This window comes from Diceros bicornis, chromosome 2, assembly GCF_020826845.1.
Source record: "Diceros bicornis minor isolate mBicDic1 chromosome 2, mDicBic1.mat.cur, whole genome shotgun sequence".
Classification (NCBI taxonomy): Eukaryota; Metazoa; Chordata; class Mammalia; order Perissodactyla; family Rhinocerotidae; genus Diceros; species Diceros bicornis.
The window spans coordinates 7263423-7287156 of record NC_080741.1 but is presented as its reverse complement, the minus strand read 5'-3'; the positions used below and the strand labels follow the sequence as shown (position 1 = coordinate 7287156).

General features: G+C 53.1%; 1 protein-coding gene across 1 annotated transcript; it reads right to left on the bottom strand.

Moving 5' to 3' along the window:
* Positions 1-3252: 3252 nt before the first annotated feature.
* ZIC4 (Zic family member 4) lies at positions 3253-21194 on the bottom strand. Its single transcript, XM_058550248.1, is given in 7 exon segments — positions 3253-3380; positions 6199-6321; positions 8311-8730; positions 13251-13868; positions 19791-19875; positions 21056-21076; positions 21078-21194. Coding segments are annotated over 7 exon segments (1512 nt in total).
* Positions 21195-23734: the final 2540 nt, after the last annotated feature.

Below are 23734 nucleotides of genomic sequence, written 5' to 3'. Positions count from 1 at the left end.
TTTTAACACTTAATGAATACACTGAAGAACACAAAAGCTAGCAGCTTCCGTTAAGCCCCGAGCAAGACCTTGGAGAGGCACCAGCCAAGCACCTGGAGCTGTGTGCAGTCCTCCCCAGCTCTGGCAAAGAGCACTCTCCTCATCTAGCTAATCCGATCTGGCATGAGCCAGCTGTCAGTCACAGACAAGAGAAAACCAGGTCTTCCTTCTGATATTCTGTATAAATCATCTGATAATATTGTCGGTGGGTTTTTCCCTTCTTTTTGCCATTATTCTACAATTGCATGGTGCAGCCAAAACCATAGAAATTTACTCAATTTTGGTTACTTCACTCTGCAGACATTTCCCAAGGCTGCCCATTCATTATGAGTTCAGAAGCATGCACAGCCCTGCCGACTTGTTTTGAATTGATCAATATTCTTGCTCCGCATGCTGGCTGATACGGAGTCTACACTGGATCTAGAGAAGCCAAAAGTGAAGGACAAGTGTGAAGTCCATCTCCCTAGTCATATTTACATTCGATTAACTTTCATCCTTAGGTAATTTTTTTTTCTTTCTCCTTTTTTTCTGCATAGTTGTTTCAAATGTTTGCAAAGCCACTGGAAGGTTCAGAGGCCCAAGACCTCTCCTAATTGTCCAGTGAGTTTCTCTTTTTCCTGAATGGTTTTGGGATCTGAACTTGATAACATTCCTAGACAACTCTCAAGTATTTTCCTCACTGAAGATACTTGGGTAAAAAGGCAATGCACACTTGATATCCAGACAGGAAGTTGGTGACAAGTGGAACATGTTATTGTGGGCTTCTCCATCACTTGGTGAGCAAGATATTGTTACTCTTCCCAGAATGAGGATTCAGTATGAGAAAACAATGATTATTAAAAAAAAGGTCTTGATGCCTTCCGGGGAAAAATATGCTTTTGTGTGACTTTTGCCCAAATGCTCTATCCTTAGTCGCCTACCCCTGCCCCTCACACTTGCATAATGCCCCCCTCCACACCCAGGTCTTGAAAAGCCCAATGCAGGACTCACAGTAACTGCAGAGACTCATGATGAAAATACAGCAACATTTGGGCCTGCCAGGCCATCGAGTTTACTGCAATGCCAGTGTCTAAACAAGTTATGAGGGTGACATTAAGACGATCGGGTTTCTCCAGCTTTGTTCAGAAAGTTCATTAGAAAAATTCTAATTTTTCTTCAGCCTTTTAAAAATAAATTGCGTCTCTGCCTCAGTGCCCTGCTTCCTGGGCTTCTGGAACTCTTAGAGAATGTAAACTCATGTGGTTTCAGGACCCTCAGCTAGCCCCAGGGCCGCCTGGAGAGGCGCACATGCTGTGGAGCGAGAGGCCCTGGCGGTGCCACATTTTTTAGGAGGGCCTGGAGATCTGATTCAGGGAGGAGCTGGGGGGTGTCTGAAAGATGGAATCGTATTAGTAATAATAATAAAAACAACATTAAAGACAAGTACTCAACAACATGTAAATTCTAAATGTTTCAAGGATTATCTTATTTAACACTCAAAATAAATCTGTGAAGGAGAGTCTTTTAAATTCTATTTTACCAGAAGAGGAAATTGAAGCACAGGGAGCACAGGGGCCTAGGGGCACAAGGCCATAGGTGGACAAGCCTGAGAGCTTGGCTCCTAGCCAGTCTTCCCACCATGCCTGCAGTTTTTACCTGGAGCTCTTATTCGGCGCAGCGAAGAGGAGAGGCCCAGGGGAAATCATTAGCAGGGGCCCCCAGATGCCCTGGGCGCTGCCACTGCGGGTTGGGAGGTGGGCAACTTCCCCAGAGGACAAGTGAGGTTGTCTCTAGGGTGAGCTGGCCATGGGCGCTTGGGGACCACTGAATTCAACACTCTGCCAAAGGCCACACCCTCCAACTTTCTGCCAAAAAATGATGGTTCGAAGGCAGCCTGAGGCAGCCTGAGCTCTCTCCTAGCGGCGGGGGCCTCCCAGAGCACGTCCCGTCTCCTCTCCCCCTACTCCCTTGAGTCCTTCGCCCCAACTCGGATTGGAAGGTTCACTAGCAGGCCTTTCCTCCTCCAAGCCCAGCGTGGGATGCCCGGGCGGCTGGCCCGCCTCGGTCTCTTTTCCCTCCGCTCCGGGGATGGTTCGGGCCGCGACTCCCCGGGCCCTGGCTGCCCAGCGCTGTCCCGGGAGGGCCGGCCGTGCAGGGGGAGGACCCAGGCGCTCTTCTTGCGGCCGTGCTACTCCAGGCCGCGGACAGCCCGGGGCCCGGAAGCCCTGGCGCGGTGCCAGGGTCCCGACTAGTCCCCGCCTGCTCCCCGCCGCGAAGAGCTGCCCGGCAAGGGCTTTCCCGAGGGCTCTCTCTCAGACGCCGCAGGACAGGCCCCTCCAACTCGTCCCCGAGCCGGAGAAGGGGGCCCTTCCGCCACAGGGACGGGAGGGGGCGCTAGTCCCAGGACTCAGGTCAGGGACCTCCCTCGCTGCTGCCACCTGCGCGGACACGTCGTGGGGCTCCAGTGGTCCTCCCCGCGCGGCCGCCCCTTTCCCACTCGCGAGTCGCCCTCGCGCCTCCGTGCGCCGGGCTCCGTCCCCAACCTTCCTTCAGGACGCAGCCCTGGCCCTACGAGTGGTTCTCCGAGGTGTTCTCCACGGAGACCTAGCATTCCCGCCCCAAGAGCCGTGGTCCCCCAGCTCAGGGCAACCCCGGCACCGGGCCCACGGAACCAGCTTCTTCCCGGCAGAACCGCGGCCTGGCCTCGGGCCGGACGCGCGCCCGCGCAGCGGGAGCGGGCCGAGGGCGGGCGGGCGCCCGGAGGCTCCCGGACTGCAGCGGAGGTGGCAGGAGGGCTCCGGTGATGCAGGTGCTTCTGAGACATCTGAAATCACTCCTCAAGTGGCAGGAGCAGATAAGAGGGCTTCTGCAGCAGATGCTAAAACCCCTGAAGACCCCAATCGGGGCCCAGGGAAGAGTCATGGGGGCTGTAGCCCCACAGTCTTAGGCTTGGCCCGTGGCAGCTCTCAGAAGGAAGTCGGGAGGTCTGAGCATCCGCTACTCCCGGAGGGAGGAGGATCCAGCCGGGAAGACTCCTGCGGGCAACTGTGCCCGAGGTACTCCATCAGGGCTTAGGCAGGGCTGGGAGCCAGCCCGTCCTCTTTTTATTTCCTTGTTTTTATTCCCCCCAACTACTAGGCTTTTTTTTGGGAAGTGAGAGGTGGTTTGTAAGGGCGTGCGCCGTGCCTGAGCAGCGGGAAGCTGCCTTTCCCGGAAGACACTGAAAGCATCGTTTTACTTTTTTCCCTTCCGTAATGGAAATCGCTTGATGAATGCCAGTGTCACTGGGGTGAAATTGGGGGCAAGGGAGGTCTCCTTCACGATGGCCGCTTTGGTGAGTCCTTCCGTTTTGCTGCCCTGAACTAGGTTTCAGAGATGTTTCTGTGAAGTCATGAGGGAAGGCAGGGGAGAGGACTGGAGGCTGCAGGAGGGCCCCAAATCTCTCCCAGGGTGATGGATTAATAACAAGACGTTGAGAATCAAAAGAGGAAGGGAAACATCACATCATTTATTTCCAAAGAAAATAGCAAAATGGAGCTCCATGTACACAAAGGTCTTTGGAGGGAAAAAGAATCACAGATTTTAATTCATTTTTACATATTTACAGCAAGATTAAACCACAGCTTTCAACTATGTTTTCATTCAACAATCACTTTCAGTCAAATACATAACTTTTGTTTGTTTGTCTCAAGTTAGTTCATAATTTAAGGATGCTAAGGAGACAGATGATAAATCACAAACAGTATGGATAGAGAGGGTACAGAATAGTCTAAGGTTTCAGTCAGGCTTTTTTGTGTGTGTGTGAATTATGGTTACAAAACTTTTGCCTGTCTGTATAATTCACATTCATTGCAATCATTACATTTTCCCATAAATTAGCAATATAAACAAACATATGGGGACCTCTAGTAAACAAATAAAAATCAATATAAGAGACAACATTTTGTAGCAACTATAATAACAGCATGGGTTACAGCTTGGGGAAACCTCTTTACAAATCATTTAGTCAGCACACACGGGGTGGGGAGGCTGGAACATCCTTGTTTATTTAAACCACCTTTAAATCCACATCAAGAGATTCGGGGAAACCTGGATAGGGTGAAAGTTTCTTTCCTGGGCACAATATAAAATGAAGAACTGCACATGTGGATGGGAGGGGGGCGTTTGCATGCATGTTGGGGTCACTATCTTGTAAACTGAAACTTCTGAATTCCAGTTGCCAAGATTCTGAAGAAAACAGGAAATTATAAAAATGTCTCTTTCCCTGAAGCCACTCTCCTTTCTATTAATGGCAGAAAGGGCTTGCTGATTGCAGCTAGTGGGAAGAAACACACAATGGGTCTATTTTTAGCAGAGATTATCTTTGAAGGAGCAGGAAATATTAACAATCACTTGGCTGCATCCTTAGGTTCCAAAGATTCTGGGCAAGAATATCAGGAGTTTGAGGAGTCCCCCAAAGAGGCTCATCCAGGTGACCCGACTTGGGCTGACTGAGTGCAGGCCAGTGCAGGGAGAAACAAACACACAGTGTGGGTTGGGGTATGTACCCTCTGCCTGCACCATTTCTGCATTCTTTCCCCCATGTCCCAGAGCGTGTGCAAAGGGCCTCTCCACATCTGCACACCTCCACAGGCCCTGGACCTGATGTCTCTGCATTGCTTTTGTTTTTCCCTTAGCAGGACTTACCCCTAAAGTTATCAATTAGTGTTGAGTGCATGTATTTTTTTTTTTAAAGAAGTTTGATTTTATCTCTTTAGAAACGGTTTGAAACTAACGGGGAAGAGGGAGTTTGACAGAGAGGAGAACAAATCGCTGACAAAGAACCTTTTGCGTTTCATCAGCGTTGTTAGGACGACAAGCAGGAATGTCTCAGATAATAACTCCCACTTCAAAGATTTCTCAGCTCAATGGAAAGCGGACCATCCTTTTTATTCAACCACAAGGACTGGCACTAAAGAAGACTCCACTGTTTGATTTTTTTTCCACCGTGTTTATTTTTCCCCTATTCACTGGGGTACTTGGATAAAATAAACAACAAGACAATTAAGGGAACATGGACTTCTAACTTTCCTGCCATCTTCCCTATCCCCTTGGCCTTGGGCTCTTGAGTTCGTGCCCAGGGCCAGCCCAAGCCTAAGGGGTACCATACACCCCACCCTGGAGAGAAACAACTTTGGGGGACTGCAAGAGACTTCTGGGATAGAGGGTCAGAATGAGCTGTGCTGGGAGCCAGAGTGGAAATGTCCCAAAGGCATAGTCTGAACTCCCCAGACTCCTCCAGGGTGGCTTCCTTCCTCCCACCCCCAAGTCCCATTCACATTCAGGCCTCCACCCTGCTCAAGATGCAGAGAGGCACTCTGCACAAAACAGAGCTGGGGATGCTCATTTGTTAAGCTTCTGAGATTGCCCTAAAGTTATTTACTCCTGACCCTGGAGCCTTTTTGGGTCGCAGTCAAGATGCACGGAGTCCGGCTCCTCCCTTTCCTGAAAGCGTCCCTGGCGCCAAAGCGCCCCACTGCATCAGAGCGCAAGGTGAACCCCTAAAGGCGGGCAAGGCAGGTCCTAAGGAGGAAGTATATACTGACGAGCGCAGTGACAGTATTAAATGGCGTGAAAGCAAAGGTCAGCGCAAATGTATCTTAATAGAGTGTCTGCAGTGAAGTGTGCCGCCTTTGAAGCGGCCGCTCCCCGCGCGTATTTCCATGGCGAGCCTAAAGCGGCATGCTGATGCACCGTCAAACTCACACTTTCAACCCCAAAACCCGACTCTTTGAACAACCCGAGCTTGATTAGACCTTTCTCCTTTTCTTTCCCCTCTTACAAACCATTTCCTCGCCTTTAGAAACTCGCCATCAAACCCAAATGCGCCCTCTGATCACCGCAGAAAGCAGAAACAAAGGGGGCTGAGCGGCGATTCAAGCGGCCCTTTTCTTCCCTCACATTATTATCCATTTTTATTATGATCGGGAACAAGCGCCCATTCGCGTGGGTTTTGTTTACCGGAAATTAAATGAAAATGATTTAGTCCGCGTCAAACAAAAATATATACTTGTATACACAAGAAAAAAGGCCTGTTAGACGTAAATATTATGTCCTTAATGAAAAGCCTGGACGGGCTCCAGGCTCGGCCTTTCAGGATTTCAGTGCGACTTGCCCATTGCCATAGAAATCCTAACTTACCATGAAGATGCACCGTGGCGAAGAAACATTGCTTTGTGCGCGGGCCCTTTGATGTCGCAGGCGCGAGATGCGGGCGCTCAGCTGCGCCGGGCGAGATTACCTTGCGAGCAACGCGGTGGACATCTGTAACAAGCAAATGAAAAATTAAAGGCGATTAAGTGCCGACCAAGCATTTTTATTTTATTTCATTATTTTGGATGGGGGTGGAAGGCAAAATGGGGCCTAGAAAGAGCAGAGAAAGAAAGAAACGAGTCCTATTTGGAAAGGAGGGAATTTTTAAACATCGTCAGAGGAAGCAAGTTCCCCAGATGCCCTCTGCACTTTGGCCGTGGGGCGGGGGTTTCCCAATGGGAACGAGTTGTTAGCCGCGGACCGCCGGCCCTTGGCCAAGCGGCCTCGTAGCCCTATTGTGGTGGGGGTGGGGGTGGGAGTGGGGATTGCAGTCCCTCCTCCACAAGGACGGATTCACGGAGGATGTATTCGGAAGATAATGGTGTTTATTAGGGGTACTGAAAACAGTCCCACTCCAGTTGGGACATTATCTGATGGAAGTGCGGGGCTGCGGGGCAGAAGTGAGACTTGTGTAAGGCTGTTTGAAGGAGAGAGCGCGGAAGAAAATCCAGCAGAGTGTCAGGGCCGGGACTTGTTTGCTGGGCTCAGCTTTTAAGATTGAGCTCTTAAGGGGGCTTCCCTTAGGTGGCGTACCACACCCCTACTTATCTCCCAATACTTAGAGGGCTGAGATGGGTCTGCCAAAACTCTTTTTCCCCTTCTTCTTTCTTTTTTTTTCTTTTTTTCCCCCTCAAATCTTCGCAAGGATTTGGGGCAGCCCCATCCTCCTTGTAGAAGGTGGCAGACTGGGAAACAGGCCCTGATTTTTTCTTTCTCCCTTGGCAACAGTTGCAAAGACTTTCCTCTCCCCTGCCCCAACATCTGGTTCTTTTTCTGGGGACTTAGTACCCAGCGTATCAAATACGTATTCAATCTAGACCTACTGGGTGTTTGCCTTTGAAACATTTATTATTGCAGTTCATCTCTCTTGTCCCCCCTCCTGTCCTTTTTTAAAAATAAGACCAAAGTGCGATTTTTGACAAAGACCATCAGAGAATTCACGAGACTCATCCAGACACTGTCGCCTAGGCCGGATCCCTTCGCTGTGGAGGCCTCGGCTCAGTGACGTCATTGGCCCCTTCTGCGCCCCCAGCGCCAAGCACCCACAAGACTCCAAAGGCAGCGCCTCCACAAGGGTGGGGGGTGGGGAGAAAGTGAACTGGTCCGGGGAGGCCTCAGAGCATTGAATCCTAAAGCCCCTCTAGCGCTCTTTTGTCTGTATTTCCTGTTGTTTGGCCTCACCCCCTACCCATAGTATATGACGTGCACGGAGCAGACGGACAGGCAGACAGACGTCTCTGTGTGCTTAGGCCAGTCCGTGGCGGAGAGGCATGCGATCCCCGGGGGAAGGTGCTGAAACCTCGCTCCTCTTAGCTTCTTTATGGAAGTGGTTGGAAAATTTGGGATCTGGGACTTGCGTATTTTTGTTTCAAAGGGTAGCTGGGGGAGGGGGAAGTGTAGGAAGGAAAAGAGGAAGGAAAGAGGAGGCAAGATAAAGTCTCAGGAATTCCCACTGCCACCTTCCTCGAACTTCTGAGGAACTGGGAGCTGGGAGGGGCGTGGGGGTGGCAATCCGAGTGGCCATTTCCCATCCCCTGAACCCGAGAGCACTTCGTGTTCTCACTTTTGCCGCCTGCAGTTGCCAAGACTGCAGAGAAACTCTCCTAATGTGTACTTTTTTCCTCCTGCCAGTCTGTTTCTCTACTTTCTTTACCCCAACACTGGTTTCATGCTACCTGGTCTTGAGGGCGTCTGTGTGGGTGGGTAGGGGGTGCTGGGTGTGACTGTAGAATAATAAATATGGGTACCATATTTATATTTTAAAATAATGGACATTATATCAGCATATTCAATGTGCTCTAACAACTGTTAGTGGGGACCTTCCTCCTTCCCTCCCTTCCTTGCCTTCCTTCTTCCTCACCCTCTCTTCTAGCCTCAAGAACCCGGCCCAGACTAGTAGTCCGTGTCCGCGAAAACAGCAACCGCGGCAGCAGCCCTAACGCCGGAGGCGACGGCGGTAGCGGCAGGGCCAAACGCCTAGGCCAAACGGTGGCGCCGGGCATGGGGGCGCGGCGGAGGCAGCCGCGCCCTGACACACGTACCATTCGCTCAGGTCTGCGCCACGCGCCGCCACCGCCGCCGAGGAGGCCACCGGGGGCTCGCGGCCGAAGTCTGATGAGGGCGACACGAGGGCAGACGGCGTGGCCGAGTCGTAACCAGAGCTAGGCGGCGGCGGCGAGCGCCCGTGCACCTTCATGTGCTTACGCAGCGAGCTGGGGTGCGTGTAGCACTTGTCGCAGCCGCGCACTTTGCACGTGTATGGCTTGTCGCTCGTGTGCACGTGCGAGTGCTTCTTGCGGTCGCTGCTGTTGGCGAAGCGCCGCTCGCAGCCCTCGAACTCGCACCTGAAGGGCTTCTCCCCTGGTGGAGGCAACGCAGAGACGTTAGTGCGCGTGGGCCCTGGCCCCGGCTCGGCCTCATCGCCCTCCCCCAAGTTCTCTTCCATTTTTTGGAAAAGAACACAAAAGATTTTCAGAAACCTCTTTCCTCGGCGCCTCAGGCTGGGCACCCCCTTCCCCCGCTCAGAGCGGGCCCCCGGAGCTCCCCCCTGCACGCCTCCACCCCTCCCCCGTCTCCCGTCTGAGCCTGGGGGAGGGTCCGGAGGAGGAGCGACAAAGACTCCATCTTAGTCGAGTTTCCATCCTGGAAAATCCTGATCCACTCAGGTTGTTTTCCTCCAAATTTTCTCCACTCGGAGCCAGAAGCACCTCTGCTTGGAGAATAAAAATTGACTGAGAAGCTCTCATCTGCTCAATTTAAAGTTGCTGTTCCAGCCAAACTTCTCTGACCCCCGCCCAGCGGTCCACCCCGCACACGCCCCATCCTGGCCCAAATTGTTCCTAAAGTAAATTTTGTGCAAACGCCAAGACGATGCGACAATTTAATGTTGCGCAGCCGATGCACTCGGCATGTGCATAACGTGGATTCGTGCTGCAGGGAAAGGTATTCTGAGCAATGATTCCCTTCAGAGGCGATTTTTACTGGAAATGAAGCCCCCACCCCCTTCCCTTCTACCCCCTGAGGGCGAACATTTAGCAGCATTCTTCAAATCTTGCCTAAACCGTCCGGGGTCCCTCCAGATAGACGCGCGCCGGCAATAATATTTTATTACGTTGCTCCAGCGGCCTCCCAGAGACGCTGCCGCGGGCAGCCGGCTCTCCGAGTCCGAACTGACTGTGAAGGTGGACAGGGCCTCCCCAGACCACCCACGCCCGGCGGTCGGGCCTCGCAGGCCTCAGCCTGAAACCGGCGCGGCAGGGTCCGCCCGGGCCAAACGGGATCTGAGGCCTCTCCCGCAGTCGCACCCGCGAGCGCAGCGGCTTCGGGATGAGCGCAGCTGCTGCGGTCGGGACAGGCCGAGCTCCGCGGTCCGGAGGGCAAGCGGGCAACCGGGGTAGACCCGGGAGGGGCTCGGATCCGTGGTGCGATGCCCTGTAGAGCCGCAGGAAGGCGCGAGCGCGCGTTACGGTGGAAATGTCGGCCGAGGACCGAGCCCCAATCAGGGAGCTCACCGCCGGCTGGATTCGCTGGCGTGTGAGGGAGGAAAGGACCCCAAGAACCCGGAAGCCCAGGTTCCTGCTGGAGCTGCAGATGCTGAGGGAAGGAGGGGAGGAAGTGCCTAGGCGCTTTAAACAAATGGATGACGCCAGGCGTCCTGGGATGAGGAAACGGCTACCGAGCGTCTGGCTAAAGAGAAAGAGAGCACGGCTGGAGGATTGGTGCCTTTGCGGTTGCTTCTCCCGCCGCATCCAGGAAAGATGAGTGCTTTGGGGCAGGTTTGAACAAACAAAGCCCCTATTCCAGAGCCCTGCTGAGGCTCAGGGTGAGCCAGAGGTTTGCGCACAACCCTCGCTTCCGCGCGGCAGCAGATTGTGAGCCCAGGGCTCCGGCACCGCCCGGCCGCTGCGTCCTCCCCCTGCAGGAGTATTGCTAAAACAGTGGAACACTGGACGGTGCATTTGCCATTTCCGGGACACTGGTACCATTTTATTTAAAAAAAAAAAATAGGAGAAAGATGCAGAATAAATCAGCGTCCCTTATTTGCCCCTCTTTTTCTCCCCTCTGATCACTGTTAGCATCTGCAAAACTAAAACTTTTGTTCTTCCCTTCCTTCCTTCTTTGCTTTCTAAAATCATTTACAAGAACCATGCAATTCAAAGCCTGCAAAAGAAAAGATTTGCTGAGAAAAGAGGAGGAATGAAATTTGAGGTTGATTGCCCCTCCCAGATGTTTGCCCCCACACTTATCCCATCTTGTGAGCGCCTCGTTGGACATTCACTTAAATCAGAAACAATGATTTCGTCCCAGACGAGAAGCAGAGGCGAAAACTGCAGGGCACTAAAAGTGATACAGGCAGCCTGGAAGTTCCGAGGCCGCTGGGAGGCCAAGTGAGGCCGCGCGCCGGTGCAAGAGGCGCCCTGGTCTCCTCGCCCGACACTCCCATCACCCCACCCCCACACACACACTGCCTCCAGCCCTCTCCCTCCCACCAGGTCTGGGCGCTGCGCCCTGGGTGGGTGGGTGGATGTGGAGAGGCAGGGTTGGGCCAGGGCCCTGCAGCCCGCCCCGAGCGGCCTGGGCTGGGGCTGCGTTGTGAAGGGCCCAGAGTCTCCTTCCAGGGGCTCAGCCGCCGGGAGAGGCCTCCTCCCCGGCCCCGCGCCAGGCCCGCCCGACAAAGTTCGGCGGCGGCGGGGCAGTTCGGCCGGCGCCATTTTCTGTCACTTGTGGCTGGGCCAGGTTGTCCGAGCGTCTCCGCCCCGGCGCGGTCTCTTCTCATCGGCCTTGGATCCCCAGCCCTGCCTCTCTACCGGCTGCCCGGGAAGGTGGGGCGAGCCTCCAGCCGTTCGGGCCCGGGAAGGGCGCCAGGCGGCGGGGTCGCGCGGCCGGCCCGCGTCTCCCTCGCGGCGGCACCATTGTTCCGGGATTGCTGTAACCGCCACAGAGTGAAACCTTTCGGCTTGGGCTCGGGGCGGCTGCCTCCGAAGCCGGGCCCGGAATTCAGATCTGGGAGAATCTTAACTCCTGAGAAATCAGCTCCTATTCGCCTCTTCTGCGACTCGAGGAAATGAAACGCCATTAATATTTGAAAAGGCAATTATTTTCCTGTTGAATCGAGAACTGTCTTCATGAATAATTTGTAGTGAGGTCTATTGCCATTTGAGAAACATTTTGTTGGGTTTTTTTTTTCCCCCTCTTTTCATTACTTAGGAGGGGGGTTTAAGGGAAACGCAGGAGCAGGCGAGGCTCTGTAGGTTTTTTTTTTTTTAACTCCATTGATAATGAATCAGGACTGCCAGTGGAGAGGACGCACTTAGAATTCTGTCCTGAATAGACGCAAACCTGAGCCAGCCCGGGCGCGCTGAACTTGCTTCTCTGCTGTAGGTCGATTGCACTAAGAATTTAACCATTTTCTGCTTCAGGGACTTCAAACAGTAGGCCGGCAAAGAGCAGTAAAAGTTTGTTTGTTTAAAACACCCCGTCATTAAAAATGAGTTCCTTCTCTGGCTCAGGACTGCGCGTCTACCTTGGGGTGCGGGTCGCCAGCTCCCGGAGTAGCGGGCCTGCGGGCGGTGATCTGGGCAGCCCTTCTCTCCCCCGCCCCCGGGAAAAACTCGGAGGGCGGGAGGGGGGCTTTCAAAAGGGTGGGGGGGATTTCAAAAAGCTAGAAACAGCTCAGGAAAACCGTACATTTCCAGACGTGCTCCGGAAATAAAGTAGGAGATTAAAAGTGGACTTTTGGTCTGGCCTCCGCGTATGCCAGAGTCCTGGACAGGGACCTTCCTCAAGATTGCCGGGTTTGCGGGAGAAGGTGAGATTTAGCAAGTTTCTTTCCCGGGCAATGCCAGCCTGGGAGTGTTCTTTGACTCTAATAATTTGCTGGTGTTTCCACCAAGAATAGAGGTAAAGCAGAGTGCCAGGGAGTAGGAGAAGTGGAGCACCAAGCTGGAACTTATTTTATCCTCTCCTCTCCCCACCCGTCTCCTTCTCCCGCCCCCAAAATGGAGGAGGGGAGATGGTGACTTCTTAAACTTGGAGGGAGTGGGGGCAAGAAAACCCTACCTAAGAAGAGCACAAACATCGGCTGCTAAACTAATTAATGTAACTTCACAGGCTGTTCTGGGAAGTGTGAAAACTCTCCTTGCAATTGCATTAATTAGAGATGCTTCTGGCCAGAGGAGTTCAACTTTACAGGCTCTTGTGCCGGCTCCTTTCCTTTCTGTTAGCTAGAACTAACAGATGTGGTTGACACATGTCCCCATTTCACTTAACAGCTCGGTAAATGACATTTAAGGCGGATGAGTCTCCTTGGGTCTCTGCTAAAGCAAAACAGAGGCTATGTCAAACGTGCCAAGTGTAAGGTCACCAAAGCTCCAAAACTGGGGCCAAGTTAGCCCACGAAACCACAAATCCTGAAGAAGGCGCCAAGGGCCTGATGACCCTTCAGTTCAGCTGGCAGTCAGGTTGTCAGGCTGACCAGTGGAAGAGTGCTTGCCACAGGATTCCAAAGGGACCAAGAAAAATTAAATTATTCCTATGTCTTTACGACTTTGGGGAACAGTGCCGTTCTAAATACCTTAAAATCAAACTCAATGAGCAGGGAGCACACATTTGCACACACAGACCCAAGTACGTTCATCCCCCACCCCCACTCCGCCCCTAGAGCAGAAATCCGGTACTATCCTCCCCACACACGGCCTTGAGAAACTTTTGTGATTCTAATAGAAGGGCATAATTAATATTTTATGGACTTGGCTCGTGGAAACACAAAATATTCTCCCTCCCCCCAGATGGAACTCGAGGAAATCTAGCCCCGAGAGCCCGGAAGAGGCCGCCTGCTTCCCCAGAGAGTCCGCACAAGACAGACAGTGCCGAATACTGACCTGTGTGAGTTCTTTTGTGTATTTTGAGATTTTCTGATCTAGCAAAGACCTTCCCACACCCCGGGAAAGGACAGGGGAAGGGCTTCTCGCCCGTGTGCACGCGGATGTGATTTACAAGTTTGTATTTGGCTTTAAAGGGCTTGCCCTGGCGCGGACACTCCTCCCAGAAGCAGATGTGGTTGGCCTGCTCCGGGCCGCCGACGTGCTCCACGGTGACGTGCGTGACCAGCTCGTGCATGGTGCTGAAAGTTTTGGAGCAGAGGTGCGGGGGCGCGGGGCTGTCGGCCGCTAGCCACTTGCAGATGAGCTCCTGTTTGATGGGCTGGCGCATGTAGCGGAAGAAGGCGCCGGGACCGTGAGGCGCGGCGAGGTTCACGGTCAGGTTCATGCCCCCGTAGCCGTGCAGAGCCGCGGCAGCCGCCAGGGCGTCGCTGCGGGCCACGGGTCCCGGCGCGAAGGGTTCGGGCCTCGCGTACATGTCTCCGGGGAGCCCCAGACGCAGGAGTCCGTTCAAAGTGCCGCTGGGGGAGGCCTGGGGAGGCTGCTCGTGAAGGCCCGGGAACACCGAGGGGCTGGAGGCGGCAGCGAGTTGGGGGCCATGGTGTCCGGAGCTGCTACCTGTTGTCGAGACAAATAGCGCACGTGAGAATGGGTGGCGTGGGCTGAGCGTTCCACCGGGCCCCGGGGGGCAGGCCCAGCCCAGCCACACCGCGGCCTCTGCTGTCATCGCAGGGACTGGGAGCCAGACAGCGGCTGCGAACCGGGTGGACAGCGTGAGGCCAAGCGCCTCCACCGCGGTCGGGCTGGGCGGCTGTTCGGTAGAGCCCCCTGCCGCTCCATGAGCGGGAGAGGGATGGTGGCAGCGGGGTAAGTGGAAAGGGCAGTGGGGCGCGCAGTGCTGAGTTTGTGGGGTGCTGGAGGCCCCTGGGCTCTGCTCCAGTGGGGTCCGACCTGCGCCCCAAGCGCGCTTCGGGAGCCAGCTCCCTGGGGCTTTGCGGGTCGCGGCGCCCTGCGGGGGAGTGGAGGAGAGGGAAGCGGTGATGTTGTAGGTGGCGGGGGTGCTGAAGCGCCCCGGCCATATATACGAATTTCAGCGCTCAGCTCGACTGGGAGAGGGCGGCCTTCTGCATCCCAGCCGGGGCTGCCCGCAGCTCCCTTGTCGGCCACTCACGCCACTGTCACCTGACAGCCGGGAGGGGAAAGAACGACCACAAACAACTTCTACAAAGTTGGGTTTTTTTCCCCCCTCAAGTTTTGGGTTGTGACTTTTTATTTCCCCTCCCTCTCTCTCGGTCTTTAATGCCTACTTGAATCTCTTACACTACAGAGGCAGCAGCGGGGCGCGTGAGGAAGTGAATAGAGATTCGGGGCCGTGGCCCGGGCCCGCCGAGAGGAACAATCGCCTAGGTCGCCCATTGGCCCGCAGCCCGGCCCGACGTCAGCGATGACAGGTCCCGCCGCACGCGGATACACACACATGCACACACACACTCACAACTGTTCCCGCTCCCCCCATCCTCACCCCCCCGCCCCCGCCGCATCTCTTGCTTCTACTGCTCATGCGCTCTGACCCGGGCACGGATTCTTTTCTCTCCTCTGGAGCCTCCTCCCCCTCCTTTCCCGAAAGCTGGTAGATCCGCTCTGCCTCGCTGCTCCTGGAAGCGAGCGGGCCTGGGGTTTGCCTCCATTCCCCACGACTTTGGGGAGGGAGGGTTGCGCTGCACGTAATGTCCTCCGGGCAGGCCGGCTGGGGCTGATGGGCAGCATCGGGCGAGCGGGCGGCGGCCTGCTCCGGCAGTCTGTCCCGGGAGCCGGAGGGACGAGGTCCGGGATCCAGGGAGGAAAGGCGGCTGCGGACTAGGCGGCCGGGAGCGGGGGAACGCCTAGGCTAGCAGCCCTTGCCCTTAATGTTTTCTCGCTTTCTCCGAAATTTCTCGCGTCCCTCATCTCTCTGTCTCCCCCTCTGTCAATTCCCTAAACCCCTGACCGCACTTCGCCTTCCTACTTGGATCCTTTCTTCTCTCCTCCCCTCCGCCTCTTCTCCACTCCATTCTTCCCACTTGGCCTTGCCGGCCTCTCCTCCCGGGTGCCTGGCGCGCTGGGAGCCTCGCGAACCCCAGAATCCGGCCCTGACGGGAGCCAGGAGTGGGCCGGAGGCGGCGATGACCCAGGGGAGGCTGGCCTCGAACCCACTGCCCTCCTGAAAGGAGCTAAGAATCGTCCCCGCCGCAGATCACACTGACCCGCGGGCCGGTGGCCAAAGACACAAAGGCGAGGGGCGCGCGGCCAGGAGGAACAGGTCCTCGCCCCCGGCTTCCCTCTGTCAATCTGCGGTGTGGAGCTCTGGACCCTGCCTCCAGAGTCTCTGGGAAAGGGGACCTTGGGATCACTTCCACTTTCAGCTCCGGCCACTTGTTGCCCGCGGCCAGTCTCTGCCTCCTCGCCTGTCTTCAGGGCTTTGAAAAGAGTGGTCGCTGTGAGAGGGACTGCGGGCCCCTGGCCTCCTCTCTCGGGGTGCCATCCCGGGCTGAGGGTTCCACCGTCTTGGGGCAGGGGTCGGCCGGTGGAACAGCCCGTCAGCTCCGGCCCAGCCGAGTGTGGCATAAACAGGGGGGAGTGTCCTTTGTTTGCGCCGACCGGCTAGGGCCGGCTGCACCGCCTGGCGATTTAGAGGACCGCTGGCCGTGACCTCTGGCTTGTTCTCCGTAGCCAAAAATGCCAACCTAAGTGCCTGGGCCTCCCTGGCGGCCATAGGAAGGGCCCCCAAGGCAGAGAAAGGCTTGGATTTTTAACAGAAGTTGTAAGGATTGAGTAAAAGACCCCGTACTCCTAGCAGAGGTGAGAAGTTTGGACAGATTACAAGATCTCTGACTGGGAGTTGATGGGGCTGCCTCGCCCATCCCTGGCACCAAGGACTATTCTTATACATTTCCTGGTCAGTAAATAAGGGTTTCTTTTAAATTTTAAAACATAATTAACTTATTTATAATGGTTGGCAGATTCTTTGAGACTTTTTCATTTAATGCATTGTTCCCCTCTCGTGGCTGCATTTTAGCCAGGGATTAACTTCCACCACAATTTCCCTCGGCTTTGACAAGTCCAGGTCTTTCTGTTTCTCCGGGGTAAGAGCTTAAGCAACGCTACCAATAGATGCTGCGTTAGCATTTAAAAAAAAAAAAAAAAAGTTGAACAGAGCATTTGACCATGGGACCCCTTCTGATCTGGAAACCAAGGGCTTCCACACTGCAGTGTTGAGACTGGATTTGAGGATTTGCCTCCCTTCCTTGCTTCCACCCTCTCTCACATTCTCACTTTCTGGGATCTGCCTACAGGGGCCTCCTTTCGGGTCTCCTGCCCTGTTTCCTCCCTGGAAGCGCAGACAGCCCGGATCTCTAGCGAAGTGTTCCCACGTCTCAGTGAGTGGTTTCAAGGCTCCCCACGGTGCAGGTGTCTGTTGAATGATACAGTTGTCTAGGCAAGTCTGGGTTGAACCCATGAAGGGTTCTGACAATAACAAAACCCAAAAGCAAAAACCAGAAGGAGCGTGTTCATCCCTGCCACCCCTTGCCCAGCTGTTTCTCCTCACCACCACTTAACGCAGAGCCCAGTCAGCTCCTCCTGGAGCATCGGGGCCTAAGTGCAGGGACTCTTTGCAGTAGTACAGCAATTAAGATATTTTCTTTCCCACCTGAACCTACCTGATCTATAGCCTACTCTTCAGCGTGTTTGTGAAACTCACCATCCATTTTGGCTTCCATTAGAACCTTCATTCGTACAAAAATGAATCCCTTAATATACACACTGTGACCCCAACTGCATCAAAAGCTTCGAATAACGGTATGGGACAAGGGTACCTAAGTTGTTTTAAGCTGTGGGCCCTTTTGGAAGCCTGGTGAAGCCTGTGAACTCTAAAACTCCTGTGTTTCTTGCCCACACTCATAATAGAAGAAAACTATAACTTTCCACTAGAAGGTGATGAAAAATAAAGACGCAATTTTTTCCCATCCAAGTTCATGAACCCCCTAAATTCTTAGCACTGACTCCGTGGACTCCAGGGATACGAAGCAGAGGTTTTATACACATAGACTGTTAGTACACTACACACTCTCTCTTACTAACTTTACCCTTGAAAAACTTTGAACATGTGCATGGCTTTTTGTGCCAGCAGCAAAAGGGCAGATACATCTGATTCAGCCAAATTCGCCGACAGTAACCTGGCCCCATGGAGCTCCTTCCCAGATGCCGCCTTCTCTTGAAGCACTGGAAACATCTGGACCCACCCTGGGTATATGCTTCTTGAGTAGCGAGGGGTCAGTCGACCTGCAGGTCACTAAGGTTGCCTGATCCTTGCAAGTTCCTTGGAGCCACATGGTTCACACATTTATTGGCTAGATGTAGCGATGGGACCAGGCATCCTCCCAGAGGGACATTTCCTCAGGGACAGAAATAGGGAGAAAAAAATCCATTTCACCCACAAATATTTATAGACAGGGAACTTTGGGCAATTACATAAGGGTTTTCAGGGCATATCTCTGAAATAACCCCCAAAGCAGTATCCAGCTAACCACACATGACAGGTGGGGCACCAATGTCAGGGAGGCATATTTTAGTCTTCAGAGCCATTCCTTTGGGTCTCCCAGTGCCCAGGTAACAAGGAGTCCAGGTTTCACTGAGTAGTGATTGGGCAGGCTGAGGAAGGGTATGCCTCAGTGGCGCTCAGAATTTTTCTTTCAGAAAGTTATCCCACCACACTTACCCCCAATACCAAATGCTTGGCTGGAAGATTCTATTCCTGACCTTGTTGGGGGTTATAGCAGTGTTGAGTCTACTTTGCTGCTTGATTTTCAGAAAAAAGACACATTCTGTAGCCCAGAGATCTTCAGCAGAGGTCAAAGAAGCACGGGAGGCTTTCCTGGGGGCCTGTTTGGAGCAAGTTCCACCGGCAGACCTCAAATATCTCTCCAGTGTCCAGAATCCTGGCCTGAGCACTTGTTTGCCACAGCCAGGCGACAGCCACGGTATAAACTAAAGTGATTTTCTGGTCCTGCTGTATAGAAATGTGACATCTGGTGGTCCTCCCATCTGCCAGAACTCCTCACATCACTGCTTAAATGGGGGGATGTCTGACCTCTCTCCTTTGGAAAGGAAAGAAATGGGGGGATTTCAGATCAATAGCTGGGCTGTTTTTACATTTTGATCTTTTAAACAGTGCTCACTGATGATTATCTGTTGCAGGTTATGCCCAGAACAGAATCCCAGGAGCTGAGGGCCACTGCACAGAGCCTGGCCAAGCATAAGCCTTGTTGCCTGAATGTTCTACACCAAGATCTGCAGTCACTTGTTCAATCCTTTCTTCCCTGTTTCTGGCCAGGTTACCACCCCAAAATAAGGGGAAAATCTCTTTGTAGGCTATTCACAGACAGACTTCAGATTCCTGCAGTGAGAGGTTGTTTCCAGTCTTATGAAAAAAATAATAACTTAAGCCCCAGAAGCCAGCCGTATGTCCTAGCCCCAATTGTGCAAAGGAGATGCGATCTCTCAGGATTTTGGAGATAGAGGAGGATATTCCTTCCCTCTGGTATGGAAGTTTGGGCTTGAATCATTATTAATGAAACTGAGTATGAAAGAAAATATACTTAGAATTTAATTACCAAGTAACGGTTCTGCAAAACATCTTTCGACAAAAGATTAAGAAACATGGCTAAAGGATCTTCCAGAACAGCATTGAGGAATTAGAACAACTGAATTTACATAATAACCACGTCTCTCTTGAGAATTCTGCCATCAAATCATCCCAAAATCATAGAAGAGAGCCGTTTCCTGAGTTGTCCATTTAACTTGTGTTAAGAAGGTTGCTTTTCCTATCAACAAGGGAATACTTGGAGGCCAACCGTCAGCTGGTGGTGTAGTTGAAATGAGGGAAACTAGATGTCTAGAAGGGGAAACACCCAACCCTAAATCATATGCTTATTCTAAATGGAATATTAAATTAAATTCTTCACAATGAAGGTATTCCTGACAGAGCGGCTGTCAGTCACTCCCTGTTCAGACACCACATTGTGGGAACATCGTTGCTGCCACATTGCAGAAGGCTGGTGTCCCTGGTAAAGATGATGCATATCATGTAAACCCCATCACCAAGATCAAAGTCTGCTCCTTTCATAGAAGCCAATACATGTCAAACCTCATTCCAATCAAATCGTCCGGAAATGAATTCAAGATGAATATGTCATAGAATAATGTGACAGTGGAACTGCGGAAGGTCAGGGGTGGTTGTTTCAATGAGAGAGTCGTCAAATATTAATTCTAGAACGTCCAGAGGAGTAGGCATGGAGGAGGATTAGCTGGCTGCTGGTGGGAGTTGTGTCGCTGATTTGCGTGCAAATGCATCAAACACCAAGGTGTTGCTCTAAGTTTCATTGAAACTCCAGAAACGCCCCCAAACTCACAACCCAACATAACCAGAAGACAAAACAAAACTTCCTACTTGAAAAAACATAACCTCAGCAAACGAATATTCAAAAGAGGATTTTAACTTACTTGACTCTTTCAGGGCATTTCGGTAAAGCCGTAATCGTTTCCTCATCACCAAGGAAGTCTTGTATCTCATTTTCTGACTTTGAGCCTGTTTGGGAAGAAGAGAGAGTCAGTCACTAGTTAAACAATTTCATATGTGTCTGTATGTCAAGATCGTGTGGCCTGTGTGTCTGAGGGAAAGATGGTGTTGGTCTGAAGAGTCCTTCAGTCTTTCTTTGACCATTTTCAAATTTGGAAGTGAAAAAAAAGGACTCTACTGGGAGCTACCCATATTTATTGCAAAACAATACATCCTTGGTGATAAGAAAAATATTAAAAATCATCATTTCCCAACTAGATTTTTATCTGAACTCATTTGTCAATCCCCTTGCAGGTAGAATTAGGCACCCTTTCAGTCAGTCAGTGTTCAAACATCTCTAACTTCTAGAATTTGAATTTATTGTATGAGAAGCCCCCATTATTTTCTTTAAGTTTATTAACCAAGTTTAGTGAGATGCAATGGGGAGGATGGGGTGTCCTCTGGGAGGTTAGCAGGTCATGGAGTTGTAAGTGTTGGAACTGAGAGGAGAGGGATTTCTCTGCAGGATTATAGGTCCTGTTCCACCCATAGTGGTGTGGAATCTCTCCCCTTCACATGGCTTCCACCTCCAGACCCATTTGAAAGCCATCACTGGTTGATTTTTCAAAGTTAATATAAAATTCACTAGATTAGGGGGAAAAAAAAAGGTATCATTTCTATCATGTGGTCCCGGCTGTCCCCATTTCTTAGTTAAGAAGGTCAGACATAACCCCCTCCCTCCCAATATTTTCATTCCTTATCAGATTCACTCTGTGGATAGAGCTACAAGCACCTTAAAGCCTGAAATCCATCCTGGAGATCCCTGCATCTGTCAAGAGAGGCTAAAGGCAGCGGAGCAGCCAAACAGAGGCGATCCACCCGGCCTCAACCCTCAATTTGGCCTAGAAAGACAAATAGTCATTGAAAAGGTCTCGGGCTGGACAAACACAGGAGCCCTCTGTCAATGAGGACGTCTGCCTGTCTTGACGCTCCAGCCCACAGAACAAACGGGTGTTTAACTTGTTGAACCACAGGCCAGATCCAAGTGGGGTTCTGCTATCTCAAAGGCTTTCCAGTTCTCTGTGCTCAAAGATCATTTTCTTTCTCCCTCAACCCCCAACCCAGGCTTGAACTAGTTTGGAGTTCCTCACCCTTCCCTCTCCCTTCTTTTCTAGGTCTAAGGCTGAGTGGTGGGGTGGGGTAGACTTACCTTTTCCCAGAGGATTTTATTTATTTTCAATTCTTTTTAACCAAAAGGCATCTGTCCCCAAAGGTAATAAGAAGTTCCTTCCCGCACAAATCAGGGAAGAAAGGAGGCCCAACTTTGCATTCCTACAGAAGGGCGGCATGCTGGGCGTCCTCGCTCTAAAATTTCCTCATGGCAGGATGTCTGGCACGGGAAAAGTCCTGGTTGGTTGGAACTAATAGAATTTACTTTTTTCTTCGGAGGGAAATGGGTTTGAGTTTCCCTAGAGAATTCTGTCCACCCACAATGCTGCCCGAGCCCTCCCTTTAAGAGGCCTGGGTCCCTTCTACCCCCAGGTCCTGGCAGTCTTTTGTGCATTACAAACCCACTGGCAAGCAAACAAATGTTGCAGAGGCTGGACTTCAGGCAGGCAACTGGGACCGTAAGCTGCTCTCTGCAGCAGCTCTGTCACCAACCGGGTGCAGGGAACCAGGGTAAATATCTTCTCCTTTGAGTCATACTCTGACCCCACTTAGCAAGCCAGTCATCTCGGTGAAGGAGGGGCGAGAGAATCTGGGAGCAGTCCCTGGGCCCCTGGACCTGAGATCCCCACCAACCCTGGAATATAAAAGGCCCAAAAACGCTGGGCTTGGTTTTCCCTAAATGATTGCTCCTTTCTCCTCGGCCACTGAATCGCCAAGCAGGAGCACAACCTGGAGACTCACAGGAATCTGCCTTCCTTACCACCCCTTGAGAAGAGGAAAGGGTGCCAGTGAGTGCCAGCGAGCCCGGGGGATTGATCGCGCTGGGAGAGAGCAAGAAGGTGGGCCGCTGGGTACATGCAAAAGAGACCATTTTCTTTGGGGGAACATGGAAGCTGCATGTTGTGGGGTTTCCCTAACCGGTGCAGGCCTGCCCAAGGTCAGAGGTCACCTGCAGCCTGCTTCCCAAGCCAGCAACTTCAGTCACCACTGCTCCACACTGATTAACCCACAGGCCCGGCGGCAAAGGCATGCCCGCCTCCAGGCCATAGCTCGGCTAGGGGGCTAGGGCGTGCAGAGCAGGGGCCTGCAGGCTGCCTAGAGTTCCCAAGCCAAAGCTGAAACTGCTCCCGGCCTCTGCCCGTGGCATGAGGTTGCCAGCTGCACCTGGCACCTCCCTGGCTCCCCTCCATCGGGCCCTCAAGCACCAGGAATTGGGGCTGTGAGCTGGGTTGTGCGCTGGCCTTTTCTCATCCTTCTGTTCCCTAGAGGAAAGAGCTCAGGTTCTCCCAGCTCGAGCTGAACGCTGGGCGACTTCAGTGTGCTCAGAGTAGGGTCTGCATTAGTGGGTTGGTCGCCTGAATCACCAGCCTGGACATTTAACCCTCCCTTTGAACCCCACACCTCCAACCTGCCAGCGGCTGGATAGAGGAAGGAAAGGTGGTGCCTCTGGTGGGTTGCTCTGAGGCCAGTGCTGTCAGAAGGGGGGAGAAATATGATCTTGGAATCCAAAGGGAGGTTCCTGCAGACGGTGTGGGCCAAGAGGCAGCCCTCCAACGCCCCTTCTCCATTCCTCAGACCTCGCTGGCTCCCAGCTGCCCCCATGGACCATTCATCAACCCCAAACTTTCTGGTCAAGCCTTTGAGGCAGTCCTAGCTTTCCTTCACAGCCCGACTCTGTTCCCGCCTTGCTTGCCCCTAATTTCCAGTGCCCCTAGGTGTCTAGGATAGTGCCCAGAACCCTAGACAGCTGCGGCCTGCTCCCCGAGAGCTAGTCGCAGCCCTCACTCGAATCAGGGAAAAAGAAACCCAAGTCCCGAACCCATGACCGGCCGCACGCAGAGAGCGGATCCCAGCGGTCAGCGGCCTGAGGCAGGACCAGGATGCGCGAGGGCGGGGATCCGGGCCCCGCGGCTGACCCAGCCGGCATCTGCCGTCAGGTCGGGGCGGAGAGGTTCCATTATCTTGCTGCCAGCAGGACTAACTTGGCTCCTTTGGCACAGGGGAGAGGAAGCGGAGTCCCTCCCTGCCACCTCGCGGGGGCAGGGCGGAGAAGCCGCCTGTAGGGGCCCCCTCCGGGCGCGGGTCGGCTCACTCGGCTCCAAGGAACCTCTGGGCCACGACTCCCCTTCTTGTGCCCACTGTGGGGCACCCAGGTAATTTACAAGGAGGGGAGAGAAGGCGGGCAGGCAACAAGCTACTCTTGGTCCCTGTGCCAGTGGGAGGCCCATTCGTCCCCCCCAACCCCCACCCCGGGAAGAACGCATGGACTCATGCCCCTCGGCGGAAGGGCCCCCTCCTCCCCTCAAAGTCAGTGGGGTGGGGCTTATACCCACGGTTGGGGGGCTAATGAGGGAGAGGATGGGGGAGAAAGTCTAGCTGGGCTTCTCCCAGGGAGATTTGGGTGCCAATAGCCCAGATAAAGGCTCTTGCTACCCGGCTGTTGGGGTTCAGGTCCCATCTGTCTGCCCCTGGACTCACGCACTTACCCCACTCCACCTGTTGCCGCGATCGTCTCATTTCTGCACATCACTTTGGGGTGGCTGAGGGGGGACCACGAACCCCTCCAAGCCTCTCTTTTGTGGTTCCAGCGAGGCGGTCATTCTTCATTTCTCTTTTTCCAGCTTTCGGGAAGCAGTTAGGGAATGTATGATGAAGCAGAAATGAGCCGTCAGGATGATATTTTAATGGCTTATATGTCACGTTGGTGCATGTGGCTTTG